Source organism: Polyodon spathula, chromosome 20 (assembly GCF_017654505.1).
Source record: "Polyodon spathula isolate WHYD16114869_AA chromosome 20, ASM1765450v1, whole genome shotgun sequence".
Lineage (NCBI taxonomy): Eukaryota > Metazoa > Chordata > Actinopteri > Acipenseriformes > Polyodontidae > Polyodon > Polyodon spathula.
In genome coordinates this window covers 3,020,001-3,047,611 of record NC_054553.1, presented here as the reverse complement: position 1 = coordinate 3,047,611, position 27,611 = coordinate 3,020,001, and the positions used below count along the sequence as shown (strand labels likewise).

The 27,611-nt window shown below is 38.1% G+C and overlaps 1 protein-coding gene across 4 annotated transcripts in view; it reads left to right on the top strand.

Annotated features, from left to right (window-relative positions):
- The window catches only part of LOC121295642 (glutamate receptor 3-like), a 78,959-nt gene that overhangs the window by 39,385 nt on the left and 11,963 nt on the right, over positions 1-27,611 (top strand). For 3 of the 4 annotated variants that reach the window (XM_041220554.1, XM_041220553.1, XM_041220555.1), the window contains exons 5-12: positions 7,778-7,831; positions 9,006-9,167; positions 11,260-11,427; positions 11,800-11,904; positions 13,308-13,415; positions 13,689-13,895; positions 18,116-18,489; positions 21,401-21,599. In XM_041220554.1, the coding sequence (XP_041076488.1) occupies positions 7,778-7,831; positions 9,006-9,167; positions 11,260-11,427; positions 11,800-11,904; positions 13,308-13,415; positions 13,689-13,895; positions 18,116-18,489; positions 21,401-21,599 (1,377 nt within the window). Of the gene's footprint in view, positions 1-7,777; positions 7,832-9,005; positions 9,168-11,259; positions 11,428-11,799; positions 11,905-13,307; positions 13,416-13,688; positions 13,896-18,115; positions 18,490-21,400; positions 21,600-27,611 lie in introns of those variants that run through there. The other variant, XM_041220557.1, reaches the window with a different exon arrangement.

Below are 27,611 nucleotides of genomic sequence, written 5' to 3'. Positions count from 1 at the left end.
AAAAGGCCTAAATACATTTGTACATTATCCCTTTATCAGTATAAAAACCTAAACATATATTATGACTTATGGAGAAATTAAAAGAAAGACTGATATAGACTTACAGTGGTATTATGCGTATCCATAGTGTTTTGTCGAGCTGAAAATTAAAAATGAAATGCCTGCCAGACAAAAGCAGATGTTGCCTCTGTCACCGCTAGATAGTTTAAAGATCCTAGTGCTTGCAGCTTTGTCACAAACGTTATTTTCAATGTATCTTTGGATTGCATAAGACACCCCGTGCCACCATGTGTGACACAGATACAAAGAAAAGAGGAGTGCATGTGACCTGCTGCACATATGTAAGGTGATGTCAAGCCTGTGTGTAACATCTTTGAAAACAGACTCCTGCAAAGAACTAAAATAGCATGCAGCTTTGCACACTGAAGCAAGCCCTAAAGACAGAGATCTATCAAGCAGAGTGCCACTTGTTCCTGATTTTTTGTTGAGCCTCTGGAATGGTAATGATTCCTCTCCATGTCTGGTCTTTGGAGAACAGCCTGTAACTACCTCTTTGTGTATGAAGAGGGCTACTGGGGAAAAATAATTAATGTTATGCTATTGGGAATGAAAATCGACTAGGTATTGTTTTACATGAGCTGGAAGACACAGAGGGCTGTTTTTTTTAATTTGCATAATGCCGCAGGATATCCTTTAGATGTACAATGATGGGTTTCTGCCAGCATTACTGGCAGGAAAATGGGCATCCAGTGTTATGGAATGAAATTGATTTAAATGCAATCAATCTGCTTATGCACTACCACTTGGTTAGGAAAAAGGGGTTTATGCTCTTCTTACGTGGACATTATTCTGATATGATAAATCACACGAAAATATTGTTCACAGTTACAGATCTGTCTAAATTCATCTCATGCACAGGGCAGTGCAGGGCAATTCTAGTTTTAGCCCAGTTTAAGCAGCCAAGTTTAAGCAACCAGAACTGTTATACCTAGCATTGTACTTATTGAACAGGCATGGCCTGCAATATTGAACAGGCATGGCCTAAGCCCTAATAAAGGACATTCCAGCCTGTGCTAGACAGGTTAAGATGTGAGGCTGGGTACAGCATTGCCCGGTAGACATTCATGTTGTGATTTTGGGTGCTTAATTTGTAGAAATCCCCAACCTTGTTATGAGAAATAAATAAATACCTCACTATTATGCATCCGTTCCTTCTGTGGTGTTCTTTTCAGGAGGTAACCCTATTTAATCCACTGGGGTACACCACCAGGTCTGCCAGGTAGAAAGGCTAGCTGTCGAAGCTACATGCAGTTAATTGGAATATTTTCCCCGCAGGAATACTTAAGATAATGGCTTCAGAGCCAACTGAGCCTCAAAGAAAGGAAATTAAGATAACTGCGCTCTTCGCATGTTGGGCTAAACAAGAGACGCACTTTGCTGCAGCTTTCAAAGCAAGTTGGACCATTTTTCCTCGACGCCACGGCAACTATTTATATTTACAAATATGAGCTGCTGTACAGCAACGATAGATTCAGCTCATGTTAATGGTGTCACAGAGTTAATGTTGTTGTGGAGCTTTGGCTTGCTGATCTCCTGCTCATTGCTTGGGTCATCAGGCAGACTAGAGGAGTTACATTTCAGAGGAGAGCTACTACTCCTTACGGCAGTGAGCTCGATACCCCCATTCTGCTGAGTCAGAAGCAGGCAGGGAGGTTGGAAAGCTGGGCTACTGATGTTGACTAATGTGCCTGGTCTCAGGGGGAACCAGAAAGTAAAAGCAGGGGAAGTGTGATGGATAGCAATAGGCAGGTCCTGAATGCACAAGAGCCTACAGGGCTTCTAACAATCCTGACATTTTCCCATCCTCCACCTCACAACACTCAGGCGGTGTGCTCTTCCACTGCACCAGGGCTGCATTAGCAGAGCAGTTGGAAGCTCTTTATCTGTGGATCGTCCCAGGCTACCTATCAATCCCAGCAAGGTGTGGGGAGCACTGCAGGTTAGGGGAATGATCCTAGATAATAAACTGAGATCAGCTCCCTCAGGGTCTATGCATTTCAAAGATGGATGCTAGGCTTCAGCTCGAAGATAAGGGAGAGGTGCATTGTGGGTGCTGCAGTTGTTGTAGGCGGCAGAGTGGGATGGTATGTACGTGCTGCACATTGTTGCCTTGACACAAAAAAAATGTCACACCAGGCTACTGCTCACAAAGCTACACTCTAGCATCCTGATATACAGTAGAGAGAGAGTATATTTAATTAGGAGCATAAGAAAGTTTACATAGGAGAGGACGCCAGTTGGCCCATCTTGTTCGTTTGGTTGTTAGTAGCTTATTGATCCCAGAATCTCATTAAGAAGTTTCTTGAAAGATCCCGGGGTGTCAGCTTCAACAACATTACTGGGGAGTTGGTTGCAGACCCTCACAATTCTCTGTGTAAAAAATCACCTCCTATTTTCTGTTTTGAATGCCCTTGTCTAATCTCCATTTGTGACCCCTGATCCTTGTTTCTTTTTTCAGGTCGAAAAAGTCCCTTGGGTCGACATTGTCAATACCTTTTAGAATTTTGAATGCTTGAATCAGGTTGCCACGTAGTCTCCTTTGTTCAAGACCAAATAGATTCAATTCTTTTAGCCTGTCTGCATGTGACATGCCTTTTAAACCCAGAATAATTCTGGTCGCTCTTCTTTGCACTCTTTCTTTGATATTTAATTGATATAAACAGTGGCGATACTTAATACCGCTGCTGTTTTCACATTGCTATTTAGATAAACCGCTGTTAATTTACATTGACTAGACCCCCTAAGGGTCATTCCTTGGGAGACTATCACCCCCCCTGTTCCTCCCTCCTTCCCTCTACTTTATTAATGTGAGGAGAAGGCCATGTTTGGTTGCTCAGCAGTGAAGCCTGGAAATCCATCAGAGCTCAGTGGAAGAAAGGCATGGAAAGCAAGCTGTAACTGGTTCATTTTGGGAAGCAGGGTATTAACAGGAGGAGGATAACAGGGAAGGTGTCAAGTTTAATGAAATGTTACTAGGATTAGGAAGATATCAGGATTCAAATGATGTGTCGGGGTGTGTGAAATTGGCTTAAGCTGGGATTTTCCGAAAAAAAAAAAAAAAAAAAAAAACCCAGTAGACCTAGAGAAAAAAAAAATAGAATAATAATTTAAAAAAAAAACAACCTTGTGGAGTATTTAATTAGATTTTGCGTTCCAGTCATCAATCTGTCCATACCTTCATCCGCATTCATGGCAGTCTTAACATTTTTGCCTGCAGCCGAACCATTCATCTGCCTCCCAAAATGTAATAATAATAACAATAATATTCCACAATGTAGTGGTTATTGAGCAAAATGCTTGAATTGCCAGCTGTAAGGTGCTGTCTGTCTTTAGTGAATGTCTTTGGCTCTGTGGTGAAGCTTCTGGCTTTATGGCCACATGTCCTCGCTTCAAACCCTGGCTTGCCACAATACAAGATGTAAGCCTTCATATTTGGCCCTAATTATGAATTATGAGGTAGAACAATCCCTATAATACCTCCATCTGTGTAAAGACATAATGAAGCAAAGTAAAAGCCAAACTGTGAGAGAGGAGTACAAATATATTGTAATGGAATAAAGTGAACAAGAATACAAATTGAAAAAAAATATCACTGTTGGATGAATTGATCAAAAAAAAAAAGTTTGAGCACCTTAATGATTGATATTCTCTCTAAATATCAACCCATTTAGGGTAACACACTGTCAAATGTCAAACAAGTAAAAACAATAAATCAATAAATTAGCCTACCGTTTAAAAGAAATTGGATTTGTAAAATCATATTAGCACCCTACTTAGCAACACTTAGCATTGTATTGCATATACAAATAATGAATAAGCCAGATACACAAATGGGCTATTACCAAACCAGATTAGCATGCTGATGTAAAACAGACTTAATCCAAAGAAAGGTGATATTAGGCTCTTTCACACAGTTTGCCAAAGAAATGTGCAAGGTGAAATGAATGGTAGAGACAAATTGTTTGGAGATTCCATTTTAACTGGAATATAGGACTGTACATGCTCTCTAGAAAATGGAAAAGCATTTGATACATTGCAAATCTGCTGCGCCTTCCATCATTCTCCGGGCTGCGTTTCCAGCACAAGGAGAGGTGACAGTCCGGTAACTGCAGGAGAGTTTAAGAACACACTGCTCAACGACAAAAATAGATTGCAAGATTGATCATGAAAATGGCCAATAAGCAACAGAGCGTATGAGGAGAGGCGTTGCTGTTACCCTTGGAAGCATTAAGGTCGTACCCTCCCTCCAGACAGTTACAGCATGCTAAGCACGGCACATTGTTGCTGCTAGGAGGCTGCAAACTGATAAAATAATCACCAGTGCTCCTTTTATCTGCTGAAAAAGGCTTCAGAGGTTAAAACAGGCTTGCTGTGATTGAAGGAATTGCACTGGATGACATTGAAAATGTGGAGGACAGGGTATCTGTTTGCAGCTGGGCTCATTGTCCTGTCAGTAGCTATACAAGGTATTGCATTACAGAAGGATTGAGGTGAAGACCCAGGTGATTTGTTAAATATATGTGAATCACTCTGCTACAGTATGTATATAGAGGTCTGCAGGTGGTTCACCTATTGACGTAAACTCACTGATGCAATCAACAGCTCTTCAAGAGCCTTAACCCACATTTTAATGAACAGGTTTTCGGTACAACCACTGACAGCTCATCTTGTTTCACTATGAGCCCCTGTTCAGATACTGGCAAGCCATGAATATTTCCATTCTAGAATGATTTTTTTTTGACGCACTGAAGCTAATAAGAATGTCATTCTAGATTTATTCAGATTAAAAGCCTGTCTGGATCTTTATTCTCCAGGTGAAACTGTAAAGATGCATAGCTGTCTGCAACAATACATCCCCATAAATTCTGAGGTACAGTAGAGATATTGCAGCTCCAGATATTTTTCCTTCGCAGTTATATTTAAGCGCATATGAAGAGACCATGTTAATGATTTTAAAGTCAGTGCATGCAATATCTGCTTGAGAGCAATACAAACATGTCAGTACAGTCTGTAGCAAACCCACTCTAAATTGGTTTTATTTTCTACTAGCTGAAGTACCCGGCGTTGCCTGGGGAAAGTCAATATTTCAATATTTCATGCATGATAAATTGGGGAATGGTAGCCTTGTGGTTTCCTATAAGTTACCGATCTTGGGCACAATGCGCTCGAACCCCTTTCCCTTTTTTTAACTATTTTTTTTTTGGTTTTTGCCATTTTTTATTGATTATTTATGCACATTAAGAAAAGGATGATGCTTCTTGAATTGTGGGCTATAAATACATACGTTTGAAGTCCCATTTGTATTTGTAGTTGTTAGTTATTATACATGTATACCATATATGTACCACTTCATTATACATTTGTTAAGCTTTTAAAATTATGATAGAATTCCCCAACCTAATACACAATTTGTTTATAACTGATTGCTCAGTGAATTCCTCTAATCATGCATTGTCTCTGGTACTCTTTGCTCGCCTCCACGATTAATAAATTCAACTTGATTAGAAGTAGCCACCAAACACTTACAGTATTATAAGAACATTTTATATGCATATGTGAAGGTGAAAGTGTACATTGTACAGCAAGTGTGAGGGGAGTCTGAGGCATTGCAAATCCACAATCACCTTAAGGAAACTTTATTGTAATATCTAATATGCTGTTTTCTATACCAAGATTTCAGTTGTATAATTCAAATAAAATCTGCAGTAGAGGTCAGCTGCTATAATGTACGTATGCAGAATTCAAATAGGCTACAGTTACATTGGTAATTTATTGGTAAACAATTGCCCTGTAAGGTTACAAATGGTTAAAACAAGTGAATAAATCTCATTCATAACCACAAGCATAGAAAATGCTAAAATATTTTCATAACTACAAATATTGAATTATCTAGGTAGCGTGTAAGACAAGGACTCTGGTCCTGCATTCTCTCTGTCTCCGTATCATCGGCGTCACAGCCACGGTCTGTTAAATGTCTGTTTCAAGGTGAGTTATATATTCTTTCATTAATTAAAACCCTCCTTTTCCAAGTGCAAATTAACTCCTGATAAATGATGACAATTAACAAGGATTTGATTTTAAATTCCCACGCAAACAAAAGAAACAGCCGCAAGAAGCACTGCTCGTTAAGACATTAACATTATTTCGTAAATCAACATCATTTTGTAAATCACATTAGGACGATTATTTAATAAAGAAACAGGCATAACGACCTTTTGAGAATGCCAAAATCAATGCTGCTTAGCGATTTCTTGATTAGCACTGGAGTTATCATTTACGAGCTTTTGAAAATCCTGCCCAGGAGATCTAATACTAGTGATCTAAACATCAGACCATTATACTGTGTTTTTCTTTCAATACCAATAATTACAACATTAAAAAAGTCTGGTGGAAAATGTGCGAAGGAGCCGATTTCCTAGGTTCAGGGTGTTGTTATTTACTATGCAAAGAAAGTTATCTTTTTACTTTGATAGTGTAAAAATACTGTTTTAGTGGGTTCAGCTTTTATGAATGAATAACGTGCTTTATTTTACTATTAAATCTTTCTCTATGTAAAATTTGAATCCACACAATACAGCACGCTGCGTTGAACATACTACTAATTAGTTATACTGCATTTAACAATAAACAGAATTAACCCTACTGGGAAACTTGTGTTATATTATGCACAAAGTGGCTTCCTAGTTGGTCTAACACGTATTTATTTATTTTTTTACTATTCTACCTCATACCTATACTATGCTATAGTAGAAAGCATTTGCCAAGGTTAGTCTGCAATCATGTTTCAAAGGCAAAGAGTTACAGAAGTACTAATGTGGTACAGCGATCCCTTAGATAGAGCCGCCTTTATTGGGTTTGGTCCTTTCCAACTCCACACAAGGCTGCAGCCTTTTATTAATCCCCATGGGGCTGCTGTTGAGATGGGTAATTCGTTCAGCCGCAGTTCAGTAATCCAACTTCTCTAAATCCACTGCGTCCATTCAGCAGGATCAGTGTAATGGCACTGTCACTGGCTGACGCTATAAAATATGATTATGTATGAACTGGAATTCATATACATTAATAAATGCTAATGGAATAATAAATTATATTGGTTTCTTGTAATTTCTCTCTCTTTCTCTCTCTCTCTATATATATATATATATATATATATATATATATATATATATATATATATATATAATATATATATATATATATATATATATAGAGAGAGAGAGAGAGAGAGAGAGAATGTGTCAGATTGTATCAGATGGGAAGTAAGAAACATTAAAATTAGCTGTGCTGTTTAATTATTCTTATTTCACCATATGTTATAGACTTCTAGTAATGGCTGCTGTGTAAGGTCTATGCTGATTTTTTTTCACCCACTGGTGCATTTTGTTTTTGATGTTTAAACAGTGGTTTTCATTTGAAGTGTTGATACACCAGGGAGCTACAGTGTGATAGAGAGATTACATAATAATTTTGCTTTTAACATTTTCCCCTTTTAGAAACTGCTTCAGCACAAAGAGCCGCCCACAGGCATCCTTGCAGGGCAATCACACTCACAAAAGCAGTTGCATTCAATTACCATTGGAGTTGCAACTCACTATTGTAGTTCACTGTGTGACTCACCAAGAATGTTTCACAAGGTACAGCATGTGAAATAAGGAAGCTCAACATTGGGTTCAAGTCTGTTGAATGTCAAGTTGTGTTTTTTTCTCTCTCTCTGTAGGTTGTAGTCCTTGGAAAACACAGCCGAGGTTACCATTATGTTCTGGCTAACCTGGTAAGTGTTATCTGCTGACATACAGAGAATCCGTAACAGACTGTAGCTGTGCTTGAGATTAGGTTGCAAACGAGTTGCAGGACGTATTACGTTCATGCGATATTACATTTTTTGTTCATGAAAAATAAAATGATAACATGATAGCACTTCAGAGAGCCTGCTTCCAGGAGTCTTTTCAAAAGCAGACACAGTGGTTGACAAATGACATTTTTTGCTGGAATAATTAGTAATCCTGGTGCACAACAAAATGATATTGGCAGAAACAACATTCGAGAATTATGGACAACACACACAATAGGAAAAAGCAGGTAATACATTAAATACTATCGACATGGAAATGAAATTAAGTCCCTTTTAAGCTTTACTAATGGCAGCAATGCATAATGTTAAAACTTTGTGTCCCAACGCTGTCAGATCAAATCTCTGTTTTACATCAGCTTGTTCATGTTTTAGGATTATAAAAGTCCAGTTGTTGTTCCTGAACAAACCACTGTAAAGCATACATAAGTGATAATACTTCTTTCTGTTCTCTTGGCATGACTACTGCACAATTTTTTTTTTATCCCAGTTGTTGTACTCTGGGAATTTGTTACATTTTAGAAAAGGGAAAACAAAAACACAGAAACAGTTAACATTAACACACTTGTCAGTGTGCAGTGTATTGTTTTACCAGTTAGTTGTGCATAGGCATTATGTCTGTTTCCTGTGTCCTTGCATTTAAACCATCAGGCAACCACAATCAGGGCACATAAATATTCCCCATATTCATTCAAATATTAACACACTTTAGCCATGCAGGTGGACCCCTTTAATGAATGAAATTATGCACAGTTCAATTATTTTGTTGTAGCATTGGCATCTCCTTTGTACAAGAGACCAGTAGAAGGCATTATAAAGGCATCAGCAAAAACATGCTGTGAAATAAAATGCTCCATGCATTATGAGATGCAAAGGCAGGTAATAAGGTTGCGTGTTTCTGTACAGGGTGCAGTGGGTAGAGCTTTTAAATAATCACAAGTGCTAGTTAAATTCGCCACATAAGGCAATATGTGGTGACACATATTGCCTTATGACAAACTAGTCTAGTCCCTGTGCTGCAAAGTAATTGAACACCATGTCTGTTTTCTAATGCTCTCCTCTGTCGTGTCGTTTTTAATGTCCTTGCACGTTCCAGGGCTTCTCGAATGTTAGCATGGAGAGGGTTCTGCAAGGCGGATCAAATATAACAGGGTTTCAGATTGTCAACCCTGAAAACCCAATTGTACAGCAGTTCATGCAACGCTGGGTCCGCCTGGATGAAAGAGAATTCCCCGAAGCGAAAAACACTCCGCTGAAGGTAAGCCTTTTATCATAGTGCAAGGGAATTGCTCACAAAAATGTTATGTCCTCTGCCTTGGCCTTTTACAGTGCCATGTGTCATTCTTAACAAACATGCAGAATCCTTTTTTATTCCAGTTGTTAAATGCAAGTTTTGACCCCACGCCATTTTAGACCCATTCATCACATTAGTAATAGTAATAGCCTCATTCTGTCTCCCGATGCCAAGATCCTGTTTGACCGCTGTGTGTTTAGTTGACATCAGTCGCTGCAGGTCTAACACGAACACTGCCATGCATTTAAGGAACTGATACTAATTGTTTGTTTAGTTTCTTTCTTAAAGTAATATTGGCTTCTAACAGTTTAAAATGCGCAATTATTTAATCATGCTTCCTTGCCTCCAGTGTATACAGCTGAAAATAAGACCTAGGCTAATTAAGGCATTATGAAATAGGTCACCCATTCTTTGCTAGACTGTTTCTGATTCATTTTAAAAAGGGATTCATATCATGCTAATGTATGCACATGGTATTAGCACAATTGCCACTGAGTTAAAAGCCAGCATTTTAATAAAGCCCATGTTTTAATAAAACGCTTTATAATGTTTCTCATACTGTTTATTTGTGTGCTGGCATGTTCCACTGCACAGAAAGTTGTATTGTTTTGTTAGGGGTACGAACTCACTGTAACCGAGAATGTGTCTTTAATACAAATTCATGAGACTTGTTAATATTCCAGAAATTGGGTATTGCTGAGATCTCAAATCAAGCTTAACAAAGTCATTAAAATAACACCATGTTTTACCATGTTCTCAAATTTGGAGCTTGTATCGTTCATCTTATTCATATCTGCTTTATGATAACTTTCAAGACAGTTTTGTTTGACCCACCCAGAAGGACAATTCATCTCTTGTCAAGTGCTGTTAATATTTCATATGCCTTAGATTTACCATCGTCGAAAGGAAAACTGTGGTTCAATACTATCCGTGTTTCATTGACATGATGCAAGCATGCTGCTTGACGTCACCAATTGCAAGCAGTCTATGGCACATGGAGTTTTAAAACTTAACACGTCCCTGTCCCAGTCACTCTAGTCAGTGAGGTGGGGTTATTATACTGAATCGATACTGTGGTAACATACCAGAGTGATTGGTGCTTTCAACATGCGCATTTTCTTAAACTGAATCTGAACCCAAATGAATGTATGCATGACTTTGACTTAATCAAACATTTATATTTCTCTGCTGTGGATTGTTGGCATCTCCACCTAGAGAGACCACAGTAAATGAATTCCAGTCACAGAGCTGACGGAGGAATCTATTGACTTTATAATAACTACATGTGTTATTGATTGAAAAGGTATTCTCTGACAGCTATGTAGGGCACATTGCGACATGTAGGACAGAGAGTCCTGTGTTTATCAGAATCGCTCGCCAAAGAAAGTGCTGGCACTTTTAAAACATCACTTTAATCATTTTTGCCAGTGGCTTTGTTGACTCACATCAAAGTAGATACCTCTCTTTCTAGCTTTATGTATGATGAATATTTCAAAACTTCAAAACAAAGTGGGTCAGTAAATTCATTTTTTAAGAGCAACACCATTAGCTCAAGCGCAAAACTTGATTTCTACATATATATATACTTGATAAAGGTATGTTAAACATACAGAAATGTTGGGAAATTGGCTCTTTGCAGCAAAAACATACATACACAATACACATATATAGACAGTTATTATAATAACATGTACCCAAGGCATCTATAAGAAGTCTTCAGATCCTTTAAATACTTTATTGCATGAGATTAAGTTTACTCCAGTGTTAAACCTCTCTAATTTGGTTGTTAGACGACTGCGATCTCTCCTTTCCTTGTGACTCAGGTGAACCAACACAGGCATTTATGTTAATGACTTTGAAAAACAAACCACTGTCAGCTTCTCCTGTTGAATACTGAATGATATCTGTTGGTTAGTAACGTATGCACATGTTCTTAATGACCAAAAAGCTTTCAAGGACACATTATACACATTCCAGCTAGTGAGTACTACAGTGCAACCCCAGTGTGTGCTTGAGAATGCATGCCTGCTATGCTACCCTGCGCTCTGTGTTTCAGTACACGTCGGCTCTGACCCACGATGCCATACTCGTGATTGCTGAAGCCTTTCGGTACCTGAGACGGCAGCGAGTGGACGTGTCACGAAGGGGCAGCACCGGAGACTGCTTAGCCAACCCTGCTGTACCCTGGAGCCAAGGCATTGACATTGAGAGAGCTCTGAAAATGGTAGGAGGGAACATGCTGCTCCAATTCGTGCTATCCTCTGCTTTAAAATCCTTTTATTAACATTATCACTGCTCCCCACCTTCATTGTTCTGAATCATTTGGTTGTTATTATTATTATTATTATTATTATTATTATTATTATTATTATTATTATTATTATAATAATAATAATAATAATAATAATAATAATAATAATAATAATAATAATAATAATAATAATAATAATAGTTTGTGATATGCAAGTATTTCAAATATAACATTACAGATAATCTTCTGCATCCTGGTATGGTCTGATTGCAGCAGATAATGCTTGCCATTAAGGTACTCACGTCTCTTCATTCATTGTGGTTTCTTTGCATTCTTGCATTTCAGGTACAGGTTCAAGGCATGACAGGAAACATCCAGTTTGACACCTTTGGTCGGAGATCAAACTACACCATCGATGTGTACGAAATGAAAGCCGGCAGTTCCCGAAAGGTTTGTCTGTGTTGCTTTGAGTGCATATGGGAAATCCCCATGCGTGTCATTGCAGAACCATGTTTGGAATGTTTACAGTAATGAACATACTTTTTTAATGGAACACATACATGTGGTTTAACGCTTTAAGAAACTACTGTAGGTAGATGTGGGTTTGGTTCCCCATTCCCTCTAGCCTAGCCAAGTTATTCCTGTGATTCAGTCCAGTGGAAGTGGAAATGAAAGGCTGCAGTACAGTTGCGCTCTCCAGGGTAAACTTGAATTTCTAGACTTGCTGAACCTTGGTAATGTCATTCTTCAGGTAACTATATTCAAATTCTGAAGTGAACTGATGCATTGCTATGCTGTCTGGAGATTGATTCTGTATGTGTGTGTGTGTGTGTATGTATATATATATATATATATATATATATATATATATAGCCCCGGAATAATATACATTAAGTTCTTCTGCAAGTCAGAGCAGGTTTATAATAACTGATTACATGGAGCAAAGACACACTGGTTTATATTGTCAGGACCATATGGTTTCCACCAGTAATTAAGAAAATAATTCAGCATAATCAGCTAGTGTCCCAGTGCTGACAGTAAGCCCTACTCTGTGAGAAGTTCCAGCTCTCGATCAGGCTGCTCCCCGCTATTTAGTGGAGACCACGAATAACAAACTGGGCCCAGAAGCCGCAGCTGTCACACATGCTGAGCGAATTCTAGTGGCGGGTTTGTATTCAGCTTGTACAAGTGGATCAGGGTGCTCGGCTCAAAGCCAGACTCCTCAACGGCTAGAGGAATGGTCTCAGGTTTGAGACACTGCTTCCATGGCAACGTGTAAAAATAGAAACGTGGGCTTTAGAGCTTTTTAACATAAGAGCAGGGGCTGTAGAAAAACAGGGGCCCTCAGCAGGCACTGGCAGTGCTGAGAAGAATCCCTCTTGCAGGGTGATGAGGTTGCTGTTCAACCTGTTGTGTTTTATTTTATGTATGTCTGCAAGGCACAGTGTCAACATAAGGCATCACACAAGATCAGCCCATTTGAAAAGCATGTTAAGGTTTTTTTTTTTTTTTTTTTAAGTAGCTGAATACATTTTTTAATGTTTCTTTTAGTATTTCTAAATTTCTCACTATTGAGTGTTTTATAGGTGTTGATGAAATGTATGTTAAAACTGCATTTCCCCTGAAGCCTTTTCTTTATGCAGGTTATAAAGCATACCTTTTCTTGCAGAAATGTTAAGGCATTGTTGTATCTTTTTGATCGGTGGGTGGTGATGTTTTATCCATTGCTATTGCACTGCTTGTCTTGTAAGGCTACACTCAATCAAGTTCAAATAGCCTCATTCGAGGAAAGGTATTGATCTTGAGCGTGCAGCAGGGAGACAATCAGATAATAACGCCTGGGTTTCTTTCAGGTGGGCTACTGGAATGAATACGAGAGATTTGTGTACATCACGGATCAACAGGTCTCCAACGACTCCTCATCTGTGGAAAACCGAACGATCATAGTCACAACCATCATGGTACATTCACCTACACTCTTTTGATACTGATAAATGGAATGCAGGACCATACAGGGAGGGATGGTGTTCTTATTCGTATTTAGTTATGTTGTCAACCCCCACTGGGACACTCTTGCTTCCTGGTAATCAAGTTTAAAACAGTGATATTATCAGGTATGCCCACATATACGCACACACGCACACACAAACACACACACACACACACAGCATGTATGTGTGAGTAATGGCACATTGTTTATAGCATGTGTTTAATTCCTCTTTCCACATGTTTAGGAAGCTCCGTACGTGATGCTAAAGAAAAACTACGAGCAGCTGGAAGGGAATGAGAGATACGAAGGCTACTGTGTCGATTTAGCTTCTGAAATTGCGAAGCACGTTGGAATAAAATACAAACTGTCGGTTGTGGCAGATGGAAAATATGGTGCGAGGGACTCAGAAACTAAGATATGGAACGGTATGGTGGGTGAACTCGTATATGGGGTAAGTATTGGAATTACATATTTTATAACATCTTTTCACAATTATTAGATAAGAGTCGCCTGCTTATATACTGTAGTACAATATAGATGCCATATTAAACCATAATTACTACATTACCCCGAAACTGTAGCCATTTCATTTGACTAGCTTGAGCAACATTAAGAGTTTATAATAATGCGCTCAGAGTAATACAATCCTGTGAAAGAGTCATAAACCCTTCTTGTGTCTTTTCATTCGTGATGTGTGGTAAGATATATAAAGAGACATAGAAAATCAAGCAACTTGGCATCCTTCAATCAATAACTGTGAGGCACAAACGTGCTGTTATATTCAAAGCTTTTTAAGACATGGTATTGTGTAGCTGTGCTAACTAGAGCCTCAGTGTAGGGCAGCAGATCTCTTTAAAAGAGTGTGTCACATCTAATTTATAGAACAGCAGTTACTATGGATACACAATGGTTACTGACAAAGATGCAGGGTGTGTTCTTTTACCACATCGGAGCAAAGACCAATGTATTCATATTTTTTATTTATTTATCAGATCAATTTATAACAGGACCAAAGTCTCAGTTTTTCCAGCGGTATTCCACTGACAGCAGTCCAACAATAATCCAGAATTACAGAGCATTGGAACGTAGTCTTAGGATACATAGTGTACAGCAACACTTTACATTACAACACTCTACCTACACTGGAATTACACTCTCATAGCATAGTTATTACACATATTGTTGTGTTGTTACAGTGCAACAACATGTTTTATTACAGTTGCTAATTACACCGTGTTTTTCACATGAGTATTTACAATGGAATTACCATGATAGCACACATGCAGTTACACTGTAATTAAAGGGTAGTTAGAGACACCTAGTGTAACGTGTTACCGAACATACACTAAAGGGAATGCTGTGTATGTGCTGATAATAATGGTGCGCTTGCATGAAAACCTAATTCATTTTTTATTTCAGGCAGTTTCTGTTCAATCCATTTGGTTTTTAACTTGCATGTTTATTTTGCTAGGCTTAAGTCCGTAGTTCTTACTTGAATGCAATAATAATAATAATAATAATACAATAATAATAATAATAATAATAATAATAATAATAATAATAATAATAATAATAATAATAATAATAACTTTACTTTATTTTATATAGCTCCCTTAAAAGCAATCACCTCAGAGCGCTTCACAGAACAAAGATAAATTCAACAAAAACAGTAACACGAAGAAACAGACAAAACAAAAAAAAAAAACAAGGGAAAGGAATTATAAAAATGTTTTTAAGCTAGATTTAAAAACACTCAAAGTTGCTGAATCCCTGATCTCTAACGGAATAGAGTTCCACAGTTTTGGGGCATAGCAACAGAAGCAACACAGCAGTCTAAGACCGATGGAGTGGAGGTTGTGGGTGGGTGTGTAAAAGGTTAAAAGATCTGACAAATAACGCAGAGGCAGCCCATGGAGAGCCTTGTAGGTCAGGAGAAGGATTTTAAAATCCACTCGAAACTTAACAGGCTGCCAATGCAAGGTCCCCAACACAGATGTAATGTGATCCCTTGAGTGTGATCTCAACAAAATTCGAACAGCAGTACCAGCGAGCAAGGCGTTACATTAAACAATCCTAGAGAAAACAAACGCATTGTTCAGCTGTAGATACAAAGAGCATAGGTCAAAGCCTAGCTATAGTATTTGTCACATGTGGTTCAAAGGATCACAAATCACAACCACATTTTTTATTTTAGATCTGAACTCAAGCATGGTACCATCAACTGACTTTTACGTATCTGATGGGAAGTACCTAACAGCATAACCCCAGCCTTATTACAATTTAGGTGTAAAAATGTTTGTGACATCCAACTTTATATAACAGAGATACAGGCAGTAAGAACAGAGGCAGCAGCATCAATATCAGGTTTAGAATGAATATAGATGAGTGTCATCTGCTTAAAAATGATTATTCAGGCCATGTGATCTTAACATGTAGCCGAGGAGAAACGTATAAATACTAAATAACAGGGGGCCCAGGATAGAGCCTTGTGGGTCACCAGATGTTACTGACCCAACCTCAGAACTAAACCCGCCCAAGGAGATGATTTACTGGCGCCCTGTTAGATAAGAGTTAACCCATTTAAGAGCAGTGCCAGAGATACCAAATAAATACTCTAATCTGTCAATAAGAATCTCATGATTTACAGTGTCAAATGCAGCATAAGATCGAAAATAATGAATATTGACAAAGCACCTAGAGTCTGCCACCATTAGTAGATCATTAGTAACTTTGACAAGTGCAGTCTCAGTACTGTGAAGATGTCGAAAACCAGATTGAAAAGGTTCATAAAGTTAGCAGCGAGGCGACAATTTAATTGCAGAGTGACAGCTTGTTCTAGTAGTTTAGCAAGAAAGGGCAGGTTTGAAATAGGCTGAAAAGTATTAAAATGATCCAAGGCCATGTGTGTTTTTTAGGCACTGGCATGACTGCTGCAGTTTTAAAAGCTACTGGCATCACACCAGAACTCAGGGAATCATTTATGATATTGAACACCAAGGGGCAAAGCCTCAAAAAACAGGACTGAAAAAGAGCAGAGGGAATAGGATCCAACAAACAGGAGGTGGATTTCACTCAAAGGACAAGATCTGTAAAAGATGCAGAAGCAAAAGGTGGAAAGCAAGAGGAATATCCACACAATGTAGGTTTTGTACTCTGCTGTCTTAGAGCCTCTGCTTAACAGCAGCAGTGGAACAAAGACTGGAGGCCTTCAACCACACAAGAATTTAAAGAATGTGCTATATGTAGCAGATCACTCTATCCAGGCTTTCTATACAAGCTTCACAACAAACATTCGCATGGCAATTCAGGGTTTTATACATACAGGCAACTGTTAAAATGTTGAACCTCTGTGTGATTACATCCCCTTGAGTGTTTCGAGGGATAATGCTAAAAGATTATCATCTGCAGTTATTCAGTTCAACTATAGTAGCTTAGCAGCACCTTTTTACATGATCAATAAATCATTCTGACCATTAATTAGCCATTTATATGCAAATACACCTTCGATTCAAAGGGGTGTTTAAAGACTGTTTTATTATGTGTAGAAAATTGCTAAGCCGCGTTCAGTTATATATCTCACTTAACTGCCAAATAGCTCTTTCCCTTTTTCAAAGTTATTCTGTGAAATAAAAGCGCAGCCTGAACAAGAGAAAATGGGGATCTGATTTTCAAAATCTGATTGTCAGTGTTGCTGTGCTTCTCCTATGATTCCGTCTCACCTGCTTATTAATCAGCTTTCTGTGGGTGAGATAGACTTGTCAAATGTCATTTTTGAGACGACAATGATGACTGTAGAGAGGATAAGGCTTCTTTCATTAAAAATGTGATTTTACCAAAGTGCTAACAAGCTTTGAAATTTGAATTGTAGCTGCTGTATTTCTCCTTATCAATATAGACCTTTAACACATTTACATTTGGTGAAGTCTATTTTAGATATGTCACCCCTAATTATTTCAATGCACAATTATGTATTTAAAGCCAGCCAATTTGCCAATAATCTGTGCAGAACCTTGTGCTGTAAATGCAGGAGCTTTTACAGATCAATGTCATCTCATAGGTAAAGAATGATTGGGATAGATTTCTTGCAGTTTGTTAAAAAACTGTTGCAGGTTAATGTGTTGCATCATATGGAGCAACGTATGAGGCTTACTTTTGAAAAGCTGCAGATAAACCTGCAGTTTCGTCATTAGGAGCTCCACAGATCACGTTTCCTGGCTGTTATTTTCTGTTAGACTGTTGTGAATGGCTATTACTTCTAATAGATGTCTTTCTGGTTGAAAGAGTTCTGTAGGAGAAAAAGAATCTGGTGGTCTCAGACAGACTTTATTGGATAATATTCAGACATCATCCTAGGCACCACTACATGTGGTCTTGAGGAGAACCATATTACCAGTCTTAGCTCTAACAGGCCTAACGACTGCACAGCATAGACTTGCTAAGAAGTAATACTTCCTGCCCAATACCTGTCCTTTAGTGCTTAGCAAACTATGTGTTGCATTGCTTCAAAATGCAAACAAGTACAGCAGGTGCTCTTATTTTCTTTGCTAACAGTGTCCATTCATGATTTCCACCTTGGCCGGCCAGGCTTGTTATACAGCTTAGCCAAATAATGTACTGCTAGAACATTGCTTAAAGTCTGAACACTAATACAAAACGTTTTCCCGTTTCCAGAGAGCAGATATAGCTGTTGCACCGCTTACTATAACACTGGTACGAGAAGAAATGATTGACTTTTCTAAACCCTTTATGAGCTTGGGGATCTCCATTATGATAAAGAAGCCTCAAAAGTCCAAACCTGGAGTGTTCTCCTTCCTGGACCCATTGGCCTATGAAATTTGGATGTGTATAGTGTTTGCCTATATCGGAGTCAGTGTGGTGCTCTTCCTGGTCAGCCGATTCAGCCCTTATGAATGGCATTTGGATGACAATGATGAAGCTCGTGACCCCCAGACCCCACCGGACCCGCCAAACGACTTTGGGATTTTCAATAGTCTCTGGTTTTCTCTGGGAGCCTTTATGCAGCAAGGATGCGATATTTCACCAAGGTTGGTTACACATTACATCCATCCACCTTTTTGCATTTTATGGTCATTAGCTGATTATGGTGCATATATGTTATTTTTTTCCACTCCATTCTTTTATTTTTCTTCCCCCCATTCAAATGCAAGAGCTTCGTCATCCAGCCGCCAAGCATGCATCCATACATTGCATCGATGAATAACTTATATACACCATGCCGACACTGTAAAATGCATAGGGTCATTTTGTTTTGTTTTTATTCTTGCAACACTTGGAGAGCTACCGTGTTTTTGCTGCATATCCCATTTTATGGTCATCAGCTTGGTGCATATAACATATTTGCGGTTCTTTTGCATTGGAGGTCTCAGACGCGTGAAAGCCTAGCAGAGCAGTTGCAGCAGCTTCAGCAGTCATTTTGATGAAGCAGCTTCAAGCGGGTTGCCTCATCGTAATGACTTTGTTTTCAATCATTTTAAACCCTGTCCTGTCTCTCTTTTTTTTTGTTTTTTTGCTGATTCATCTTTCAATCCATCCCTCCGTCCATTACCATTATTGCTTTCTACCGCATCACCCTCAATGTTCCTAATAAGAATTACCATTGTTCGGCTTGTTGTTTTTTTATGTTGTAGGTTGTAAGTTAATGAGGGTCGCTTTGTAGCTTGTTAGACACCTCTTTGTTTAAGCATGCAGCTACTGCTCTGCAGCAACAATCACTCCTAGAGCCACTGATTGGTCTTGAGTTTACTAAATGCATGATATGAATAGAATTCTGAAAGATGATAATTGCTGAATTATGTAATTTGTCATGTATGAAAGCACTGGAGTTAAAACCAAGATGCCCACTTGAAAATATATCGTGCAATACAATTAACTAGCATGATCCTGTGTGTCTGTGTTCCAGCTATAAACAGTATAGATTCACCCAGAGCGCTACAGATGAAAAACCCAGACCCAAGATGTACTCTTTGGGCTTCACCCATGAAAGAGCTAATGTAATGTCTATTGAGAATTGTGAACAGTGAATCCACACTATAAACCTCCTCTTTATTAAGCAAGCCCTGTTGAAGGCTACAGTTGGATAGCTGATCAGTTTTATCAATAGTTTAACTGTAATTTGGTGCATCTCTATAACAGTTGCCTCATTATAGCAAAACACTTAGCTCCCAAAAGTCTTCTATACTGCAGAAGTAGCAGCAGTGAGTGTGTCTTCTTAATGCCTACAGCTTCATTGTAAATGCAGAATTTCAACCAAATTCAAGCCTGTCACAAAAATATAAACAACAAATCACTGCAGACCGCCTTGCTCGACCTCTAGTTGTCAGGACCACCGGACATTACACAAATGTTGATCCTGACAGTCGCCCGCCATTTATCTGTACCAAAATACGTCAAGCCTTACTTTCATGTGTGGTACAAACACAAATGCAGCTCTGCCTGTACTGAAGAAGAACAGGAGTACAATATGCTAGCTCTGTCCTAACATGGAATTAAATAGTCAGCTAAAGTCTAAGGAATAGTGCCATGTGGGGTGTACAGATTTCAATATTTGATTAGCTATGTGGTTCTTTAATGACACATGTCAAGTGAATTATATTTTTAAAAATCATTAAAACACATTATTAATAATCCTTTTAATTCACGGAGTATTGAGACTAAAAATAAAATGTGATAATGCTGCATGACCTTTCATTTTTAGAAAAAGGAAGAATACCTACTTGACCGTGAGAAGGGAGCCATTTTGAGATATATATATAGATATATATATATATATAGATATATATATATATAGATATATATATATATATATATATATAAAAAAAATATATATATATATAAATATATATATATATATATATATATATATATATTATTATTGTAACATAACACTTAAATTGAAAAAAATAAAATTGTAAAAAACTGCCATTCAAATTTCAGAGCTGTCTGGTATTCATTTCAGCTTTAACTCATACAAAATACACACCTTGCATGGAACATAACGCTATTGCTGGAGACTGAGCAATCATATTGCAATGCTAACGGGGAGCCTGCTGTCATTCAGCTATCTCCCAATTGTCTACCAGCAATGGTTCTTTTTCAAGATTAATTTTGAAGACCGTCAATTTTGTTCTTAATGATTACACTGAAAAGGGACTGTAAGAATGATGTCTGACAACACTGACACGGAATGGAAAGATGCACGATTCCTGCTAAAACCTACACAGGAATCACATGTTCCATCCAGTAGAGTGAAGCGTGTGTTATTAGCTACACTCATGCTCTTCTTTTCTTTCAATACTGTATAACCGTTACGTCATCACAAGCTCCGCGATCCATTTCATCTAAAGGTATGCAGAATTTTTTTTATATATTCCCACATCAAAGTTTGCTTGCTTATTATTTATTGATTATTTTATTTAGTCAGTCAAATCGCTTATTACTGTAAAAAATAAAATAAAATAACTGCATTACTATTTATGCAAACCAGATCCCTTGTGTTGATCCCCCTGCTTAGTCTGGCTTTGAGCACTGTACATCTACAAGTGAACAGTTCCAGTGTTTTGTCATGATTAATGTTAACGAGAGATGACTGCTCTGACTTAAGCGAAAGGGTTTGCAGCTTTCCTCTGCAGTGCATTGACTGGACCTTGATTTATGACTTTTGCTCTTAAAATGGATGACATGTAATAACATTTGTCAAGGCGTAAAATACATAGAGATTATTTTATTAATAGCATTGGGTATTCTTTAGCCAAGCACATCCCTTTATTCATGTGACACAACACCAGCTGAACCTGTATTCAATAAGCTGTCCTGTTGAACTTTAACCCCTTATCGATCTTGTGACCACAGACTACAGTGCTTCTGTTCCATTCAAATGGAACAATAACATGAATAATGTTTATTTTGTTCTTCTGTTTGTTTTTTTTATAAATTCAGATCCCTGTCAGGACGAATTGTTGGAGGCGTGTGGTGGTTCTTCACCCTCATCATCATTTCATCCTACACCGCCAATCTTGCTGCTTTCCTCACTGTGGAGAGGATGGTGTCCCCCATTGAAAGTGCAGAAGATCTGGCCAAACAAACTGATATCGCTTACGGGACCCTGGACTCGGGCTCCACCAAAGAATTCTTCAGAGTGAGTGCTCACCTTTCTCTGGGTGTAAATCGTGTTGTTCCTTTCTGCCAGTTTGTATGCCACCCTGTTTGTGAATGCACGTGCGGGTGCATGGGGGGGGGGGTTATAGCCATACTCAAAGTGAGAGATCGCTTTTGGTCAGAGATTATCTTTTTTTTACTCAGCAGGTCATTGAGGGGATTGTATTTAGTAATTAGATGGATGGTAGAAAAGGTGAGAGTGTAAAAGGAAATGGACTGCAATTAAGCAAATGGATAGGATGGTACGGAATCAATAAAGTATCAAAAACTGTTAATGAGGGAAGGCAGAGTAGACGTGATCCTTGTTCATGGAATAATCTAAATATCAATCACGCATGAGCAGCCAGACCCGCTGCCTGAGAGGACTTCTCTGCTACAATTACATGAGACGTATCAACTGATAGAGTACCTAGGGGTAAAACAAATGAACTGATGCCAGCAGCTTGTGATTCACTGTGTTTAAAAGGGAACCATTTCCTCTTGAGCCGTTTCAGTAAATGCATTGTATGTGCATGGACAAACCGCTAATGAAAATGCACTTTTTATAAAGCCTGCCGATGGTGGTTAAATGTTACAAGCTTGGGAATGTGTACATACAGTATTAATAGATATTGTGCAAGGAGCAGTGCAGTAGGTTTGCAAGTGAGATAATTGAAAGGCAATTTAAAAAAAAAATACTGCTTTTAATGAGTGCCCTAGTTACACTGTCAGACTATAAATTGGAAATGACAAGAGGGAGCCTTGTTCCCATGGGAATTTTAATTAAAATGGTATTTGGCTGAACAAACGAAATCCCCAAAATGATTATAGAGGTTCTTCAGTAAATAATAAAGTTCTTTAATCATTCCCTTTGGCAACATGAGCAATATTAAACAATGTTCTTCATTGCAAAACAATAGCTCTTACATATCCAGTTGCCCTCCACTGATATTCTCTTCCTTTAAGTGGTAGCAGTCATTTTGAACCCTTGTGCATCCCGTGGCTTTACAGTGTTTACATGGAAAATCTTTACTGAGAAAGAAAATATTTCCGTAACCAGAATCAAATCAAATAAAAATACATGAATTGCAAAGTATCTGTGCTGTGTTCAGAAAAGTTCATTCAATTCCTGTCATGATAATTTAAATAGTGAATCTGTAGATTGTTCAACTGATTAAACCCCATCTACAGGTAAATTATAGCTTCTTATAATTACTAGTGCTGCACCCTGAATGAAGCAAGCATGCAAATTCTATGAGTGTTAATAACAGCTGTGGTAATTGGAAGATAATTTTGGTTTCGTACCTATTGTGTACAGTGGATCAGTAATGACACAGCTGTGGTGTTAATGAGTGTCTGTTTACCGAAAATGCATCTTCTTCCAAGCAACTTATTTACTTCAGTGGCTTTATTGGGAGCTGCTTTTCCTCAATTTAAATCACATTAAATGTGCTCTTTTCGCTCAGCCGTTCATTTCTGAAATTACTGATCCCCCGCATGGATGCCAGTTTTGGCCATTGCTTGAGAATGTATGAAATGAGTTGGTATTGCATGTTGCTGCTTGGTTAGGCTGGAAGAGTGTACGCTTTCTGATATCAACAAGCCTTATTTTCAATATCACGACAAACGTGAATTGCTGAATACTATAGAAATATAGACAGAGGAATTAGCATGAGTAGTACCTGGGTAACTGCTGGCGGTGTACGTGTGTTATTACAAGGAAAGGCCACAGTGTTACCCTGTTATTGCACCACAAAGCCAGTAATTATACAGCGCAGGAAGCAATTGTAATTACCGAGTTATTACAATGTAATTACGTGTCTATACATGCACTGTCACCTGAAGAAAACTTAAACTGATACATTTTTTAAGCAACCTTGTCTTTACCATTTTTTATCTGCATTCTCAGGCCAGTTAACATTAGAATTGATGTAAGCTTTTACAAGACATAGTATGTCAAGGATGTCTGTCATGCAAATAAATAATCAAATAAGGGGAGCTTTAATGAGGAGGGATTAGAGTTGGGGTTATGTTATCAGGATTTCTTATTGTTGGTCTTTAATAAGAAATTAGAACTGGGAAGTGGAGCTTGATGAGGACGCTTCATTGGTGCATTAAATATAGTTCCAGGTCAAATCGTTTTGAAGGTCAAAATATAAGTGATGTTGCCAGCTCAATCATGTTAGCCTGAGCTCAAGGTGAAGCAAAAATGTGCAGATTAAGATCATTTCAATTCATTTGATATGTAGATATAGTAATGTTCTGACGGGGTGAAAATCCCCTGCATGTAAAGTGTGTTTATATTTGAGGTTTTTGTACCAGTACTTATTTTCATTTTACTTACATATTCTTCTATATAAATGTGCGTAATTGTTCCATCAGCTAAAACTTTAATAACAGTATTTTCTTTATGTTCCTATTTAAATGTGTTTACTTTATTTCTGGTATACATGTTCAATAGTTTTCGTTATTGTTGTACAATGTGTAGAGTCACTGAACCTAGTAAAGGGTTAAGTCATGATTTAAATACCAGTTCCATGTGAGAATGTGGATGGAATGGAAAATGTGGGCCGTGACCGGTGGTCCAATGAATCAATTATTCAATTTGGTTTAACTGAGGCAGGTTTGTATAAAAGGCTGCAAAGGCTTAAGAAGGAGTACCAGTGGTTTGCGGCCACAAATTAAAACATGTTATTTGTTAAAAAAAAACAGTGTTTTATTTTACTTCTGTTAAATAAAAATACTCAATAGCATTTCTAGTTTAACGGATGCCTGCTTCCTGCTGTTCTGCCTGATCGCGTTAGTCTGTCCCTTACATTGGCATAACAGTGTACCCGTTTACTAGCAGGAGTATTAGCCATTTCCAGAAGCTTTTTCAAATTCTATTTTCTGAATTCTAGAACTGTATTAATGCTATCACTTCTATCACTTTGAATTAAAATGTGGATTCTTGGATGCAGCCTTAGAAATAAAAACAAGAATCATATAATTTGCATTGTTGTGTTTCAATATTACAGCTAACCAAGGTCTGTGAAACCAGCCTGAGGAGATTCGAAACGTCGATTCAGACCTGAGAGGATACCTGCTCCAGTGTCTTTCCCCAGTATCATCCTCATCAATGCAAAACCTTTTCGGCAGTCATTCTTGTCTTTATTTCCTGGACCGCACAGTTTTACACTTTGGGGATTCTGTAAAACAACACTGCCCATAAAATCCAGAATGCTTCATGCATTTGACTCGTGACAATTTATTATAAAAAGGAGTAAATTGTGGGCCAGTGAGTACATTCTTCTTTTATGGTGCTCGCTTGTCATAAAGCATTACAATAACTCTGAGTTGCTGCCTTCACGAGCAGCAATACCCAGTGGAGCGTGTTGAAAAGGAATCTAAATTTCTGCTAGTAACAATGGAATTCCAAATGAACCAACAGCTCAGTTTCTTTATTTCATGATGAATATGATTTAGCCGTTGATTACACTCAACCTCCGTGATAGCCCTATCGCTGTTCATAAAGAATTCACAGTAGGTTCCGGGTTCTGTGTGAGTTTGCATGGAATGTATTGTTAATTATTGCTTACTTCCAATAACTTCTCATGTCAGTTTTTTTAAGAAGTTGCTTTGCTGATTACATTGTTCATAATGGACCCTATAATAAAATGTTATCGGGTTATCTTTAATGAGGCGGTATTTGACCTAGCCTGCATCAGGGTCTGCTCCAAGGGGTAAAGTCTGTGATATTTAAAGCACCAGCCTGACATGTATAGGCTCCTGCAATGGCATTCTTGAATGAAAGCAATTTGTATTGTGTGAAAGACCTCAAAATGTTGACCAGGAGAAAAGTTAGAAACCTGTTCTTTATCTCAGAAGTGTTCTAGGTTAGTTAACCTTAGATTGTAGCAAGGGTATAAAAATACCATCCATTAAGTGCCAGTCTGTCTCTTTGTTGAAAACTAATTTAAGCAACCTTTACGAATGCAGCATCAGGATTATTCACCTAAAAAGCCTATTCCTGTTCTCATGCTAAGTTGCTGATTAACAATGGATCACTCCGCTGAGCCCTTCTCAAAGAAGTCTTGAAATGTAATGTTTCCTTGAACTGCCACATTACACCAAGGATTACATTATGCACCCAGCTGTATATTTTATTTTTCAAAAAGGGCTTTATGTTAATTCAGCGTTTAAGTAATCCCATTAATACACATTTGACCAAAGTGACTTTAAAAAGTCTTATCATCACATTTTAATCCAGTTTGACTAAACTGAAGTGTCTTTACGCGCCCTTATAATTGGTTTCAAGAAAACGGATGCTTACAAACCCAAGACTATTTAGCAGCACTTCTGTAAATATAGCTCAGTGTCAGTGTTGCATATGCATTTGTTTTTTACACTTTGCTGAAAGTGTAAATTGCATTTTTAATTGTTTTAATTGGGCTGTTATTGCACATGGAATCTGGGAAGATGTGCAAAAAGGTTTAAATAATGTAACTGTAGGTAAATAATTAGATCTCATAATTGACTCTTTTAATCATAATACCCATAAGAGAAAACCTTACACTTTTAATGAATAGAATGATTACTGTTGCTGATTTACAAGGTCTGATGTTTGTAGCTCAGCATTTTCAGCAGCCAGGAGATTATACTTTATACACACTACCTAAATAATGCTCAGTGAACACCCATTGACACCATGGAATTGGCGTTCACCTCATTCACTATTGCATTTTTAAAATGCAGTGTGGAATGTGAATAGGCTATTAGAGCCAGGCTTGTGGGAACATCTGTTCCACATGAATCATGAGTATATAGCAGTATTATATGTCATGCTTCTATGCAGATTTAAAACCTGAGAATCTGGACACATCTGGATTTAACATGCTGGCCCTCTAATTATTCAGACACCCAGGCTATAATATCAGTCCCTTATATATTGAGCTTATAGAAGCTGTCATGGCTCTCACTAAGGACACAAATTAATATTCTCTGACTTGACTGTGCCCCACTTTCCCTTATAACATTATAGTTTTTTTTTACATTTTCATAGTAAAAAGCAAATGTAATGAAGCACAGTGGATGCATGGTAAAGCATCGGCGAGCATTGTAAAGCACAGAGAGGTATGGTAAAGCAGAGAGAAAAGGCATGGTAAACTATGGTAAATGCTCAGTATAACCATGGGAAAAGCATGGGAAGACTGCAAAATGCACAAATCTACTCTGACACACACTATGCTTTTTTGGGTCATGGTTTTGAAATGCATGGCCCTGCATGAGATTTAAAATAATGAAGATTGCCCCCAGCAGAGACCCCAGGGTGTGCAGGAGATATTTGGATAAATGGTACATTCTGTTCTTTTTCTAGCCTTATTATCTAACCACTTTTAAATGAGGATGGCATTTGGGCTTGTGTTAGTTCTGTACTGCAATGCTGCATGTTAACGTTACATGCAGGCTGGTTCTTCTTTCACACACCAGCCTCGGGGTAGCTTGCTTCTTGGGTGCATGTTTTCATGCTGTACAGCAAGTCCTCTTTTGATGCATTACATTGTATTGTTTTGAGTAACCTTACAGTGCTAAACGGTGCATGTGGATTTATTTTGTGTAATACAGAAATGCCAGCAAAGAATGGCAGCTACAGTTACATGACTGTAGCCAGACTTTCAAGAACCATCTGGTCCGATTCCCTGTCAGATATCACTGATTTCAATCAGGGTTTGAAGATATCCAGGTGGCTTTGCCAGTGTAGCAGGGTGGAGGCTGGCTGTGAACCGCAGGCAAGTGTCTTAACCACAATGCAAAAGAGCTGGGCTTGTCTTGGATAAAAACATCTGCCAAATAACTACTACTACTAATAATAATAATAATAATCATTTGTATTTTTGTGGTTTTTTCAAACTATTCAGTGAATCACTCAATTTGCATACACTTTATTGAATTTACTGCATCTAAAGACAAAAGCAAATCTTCTCCGAGCTTAATCAACACGAGTTCAAACACCTGCTCTGCAATTTCTTCAGCC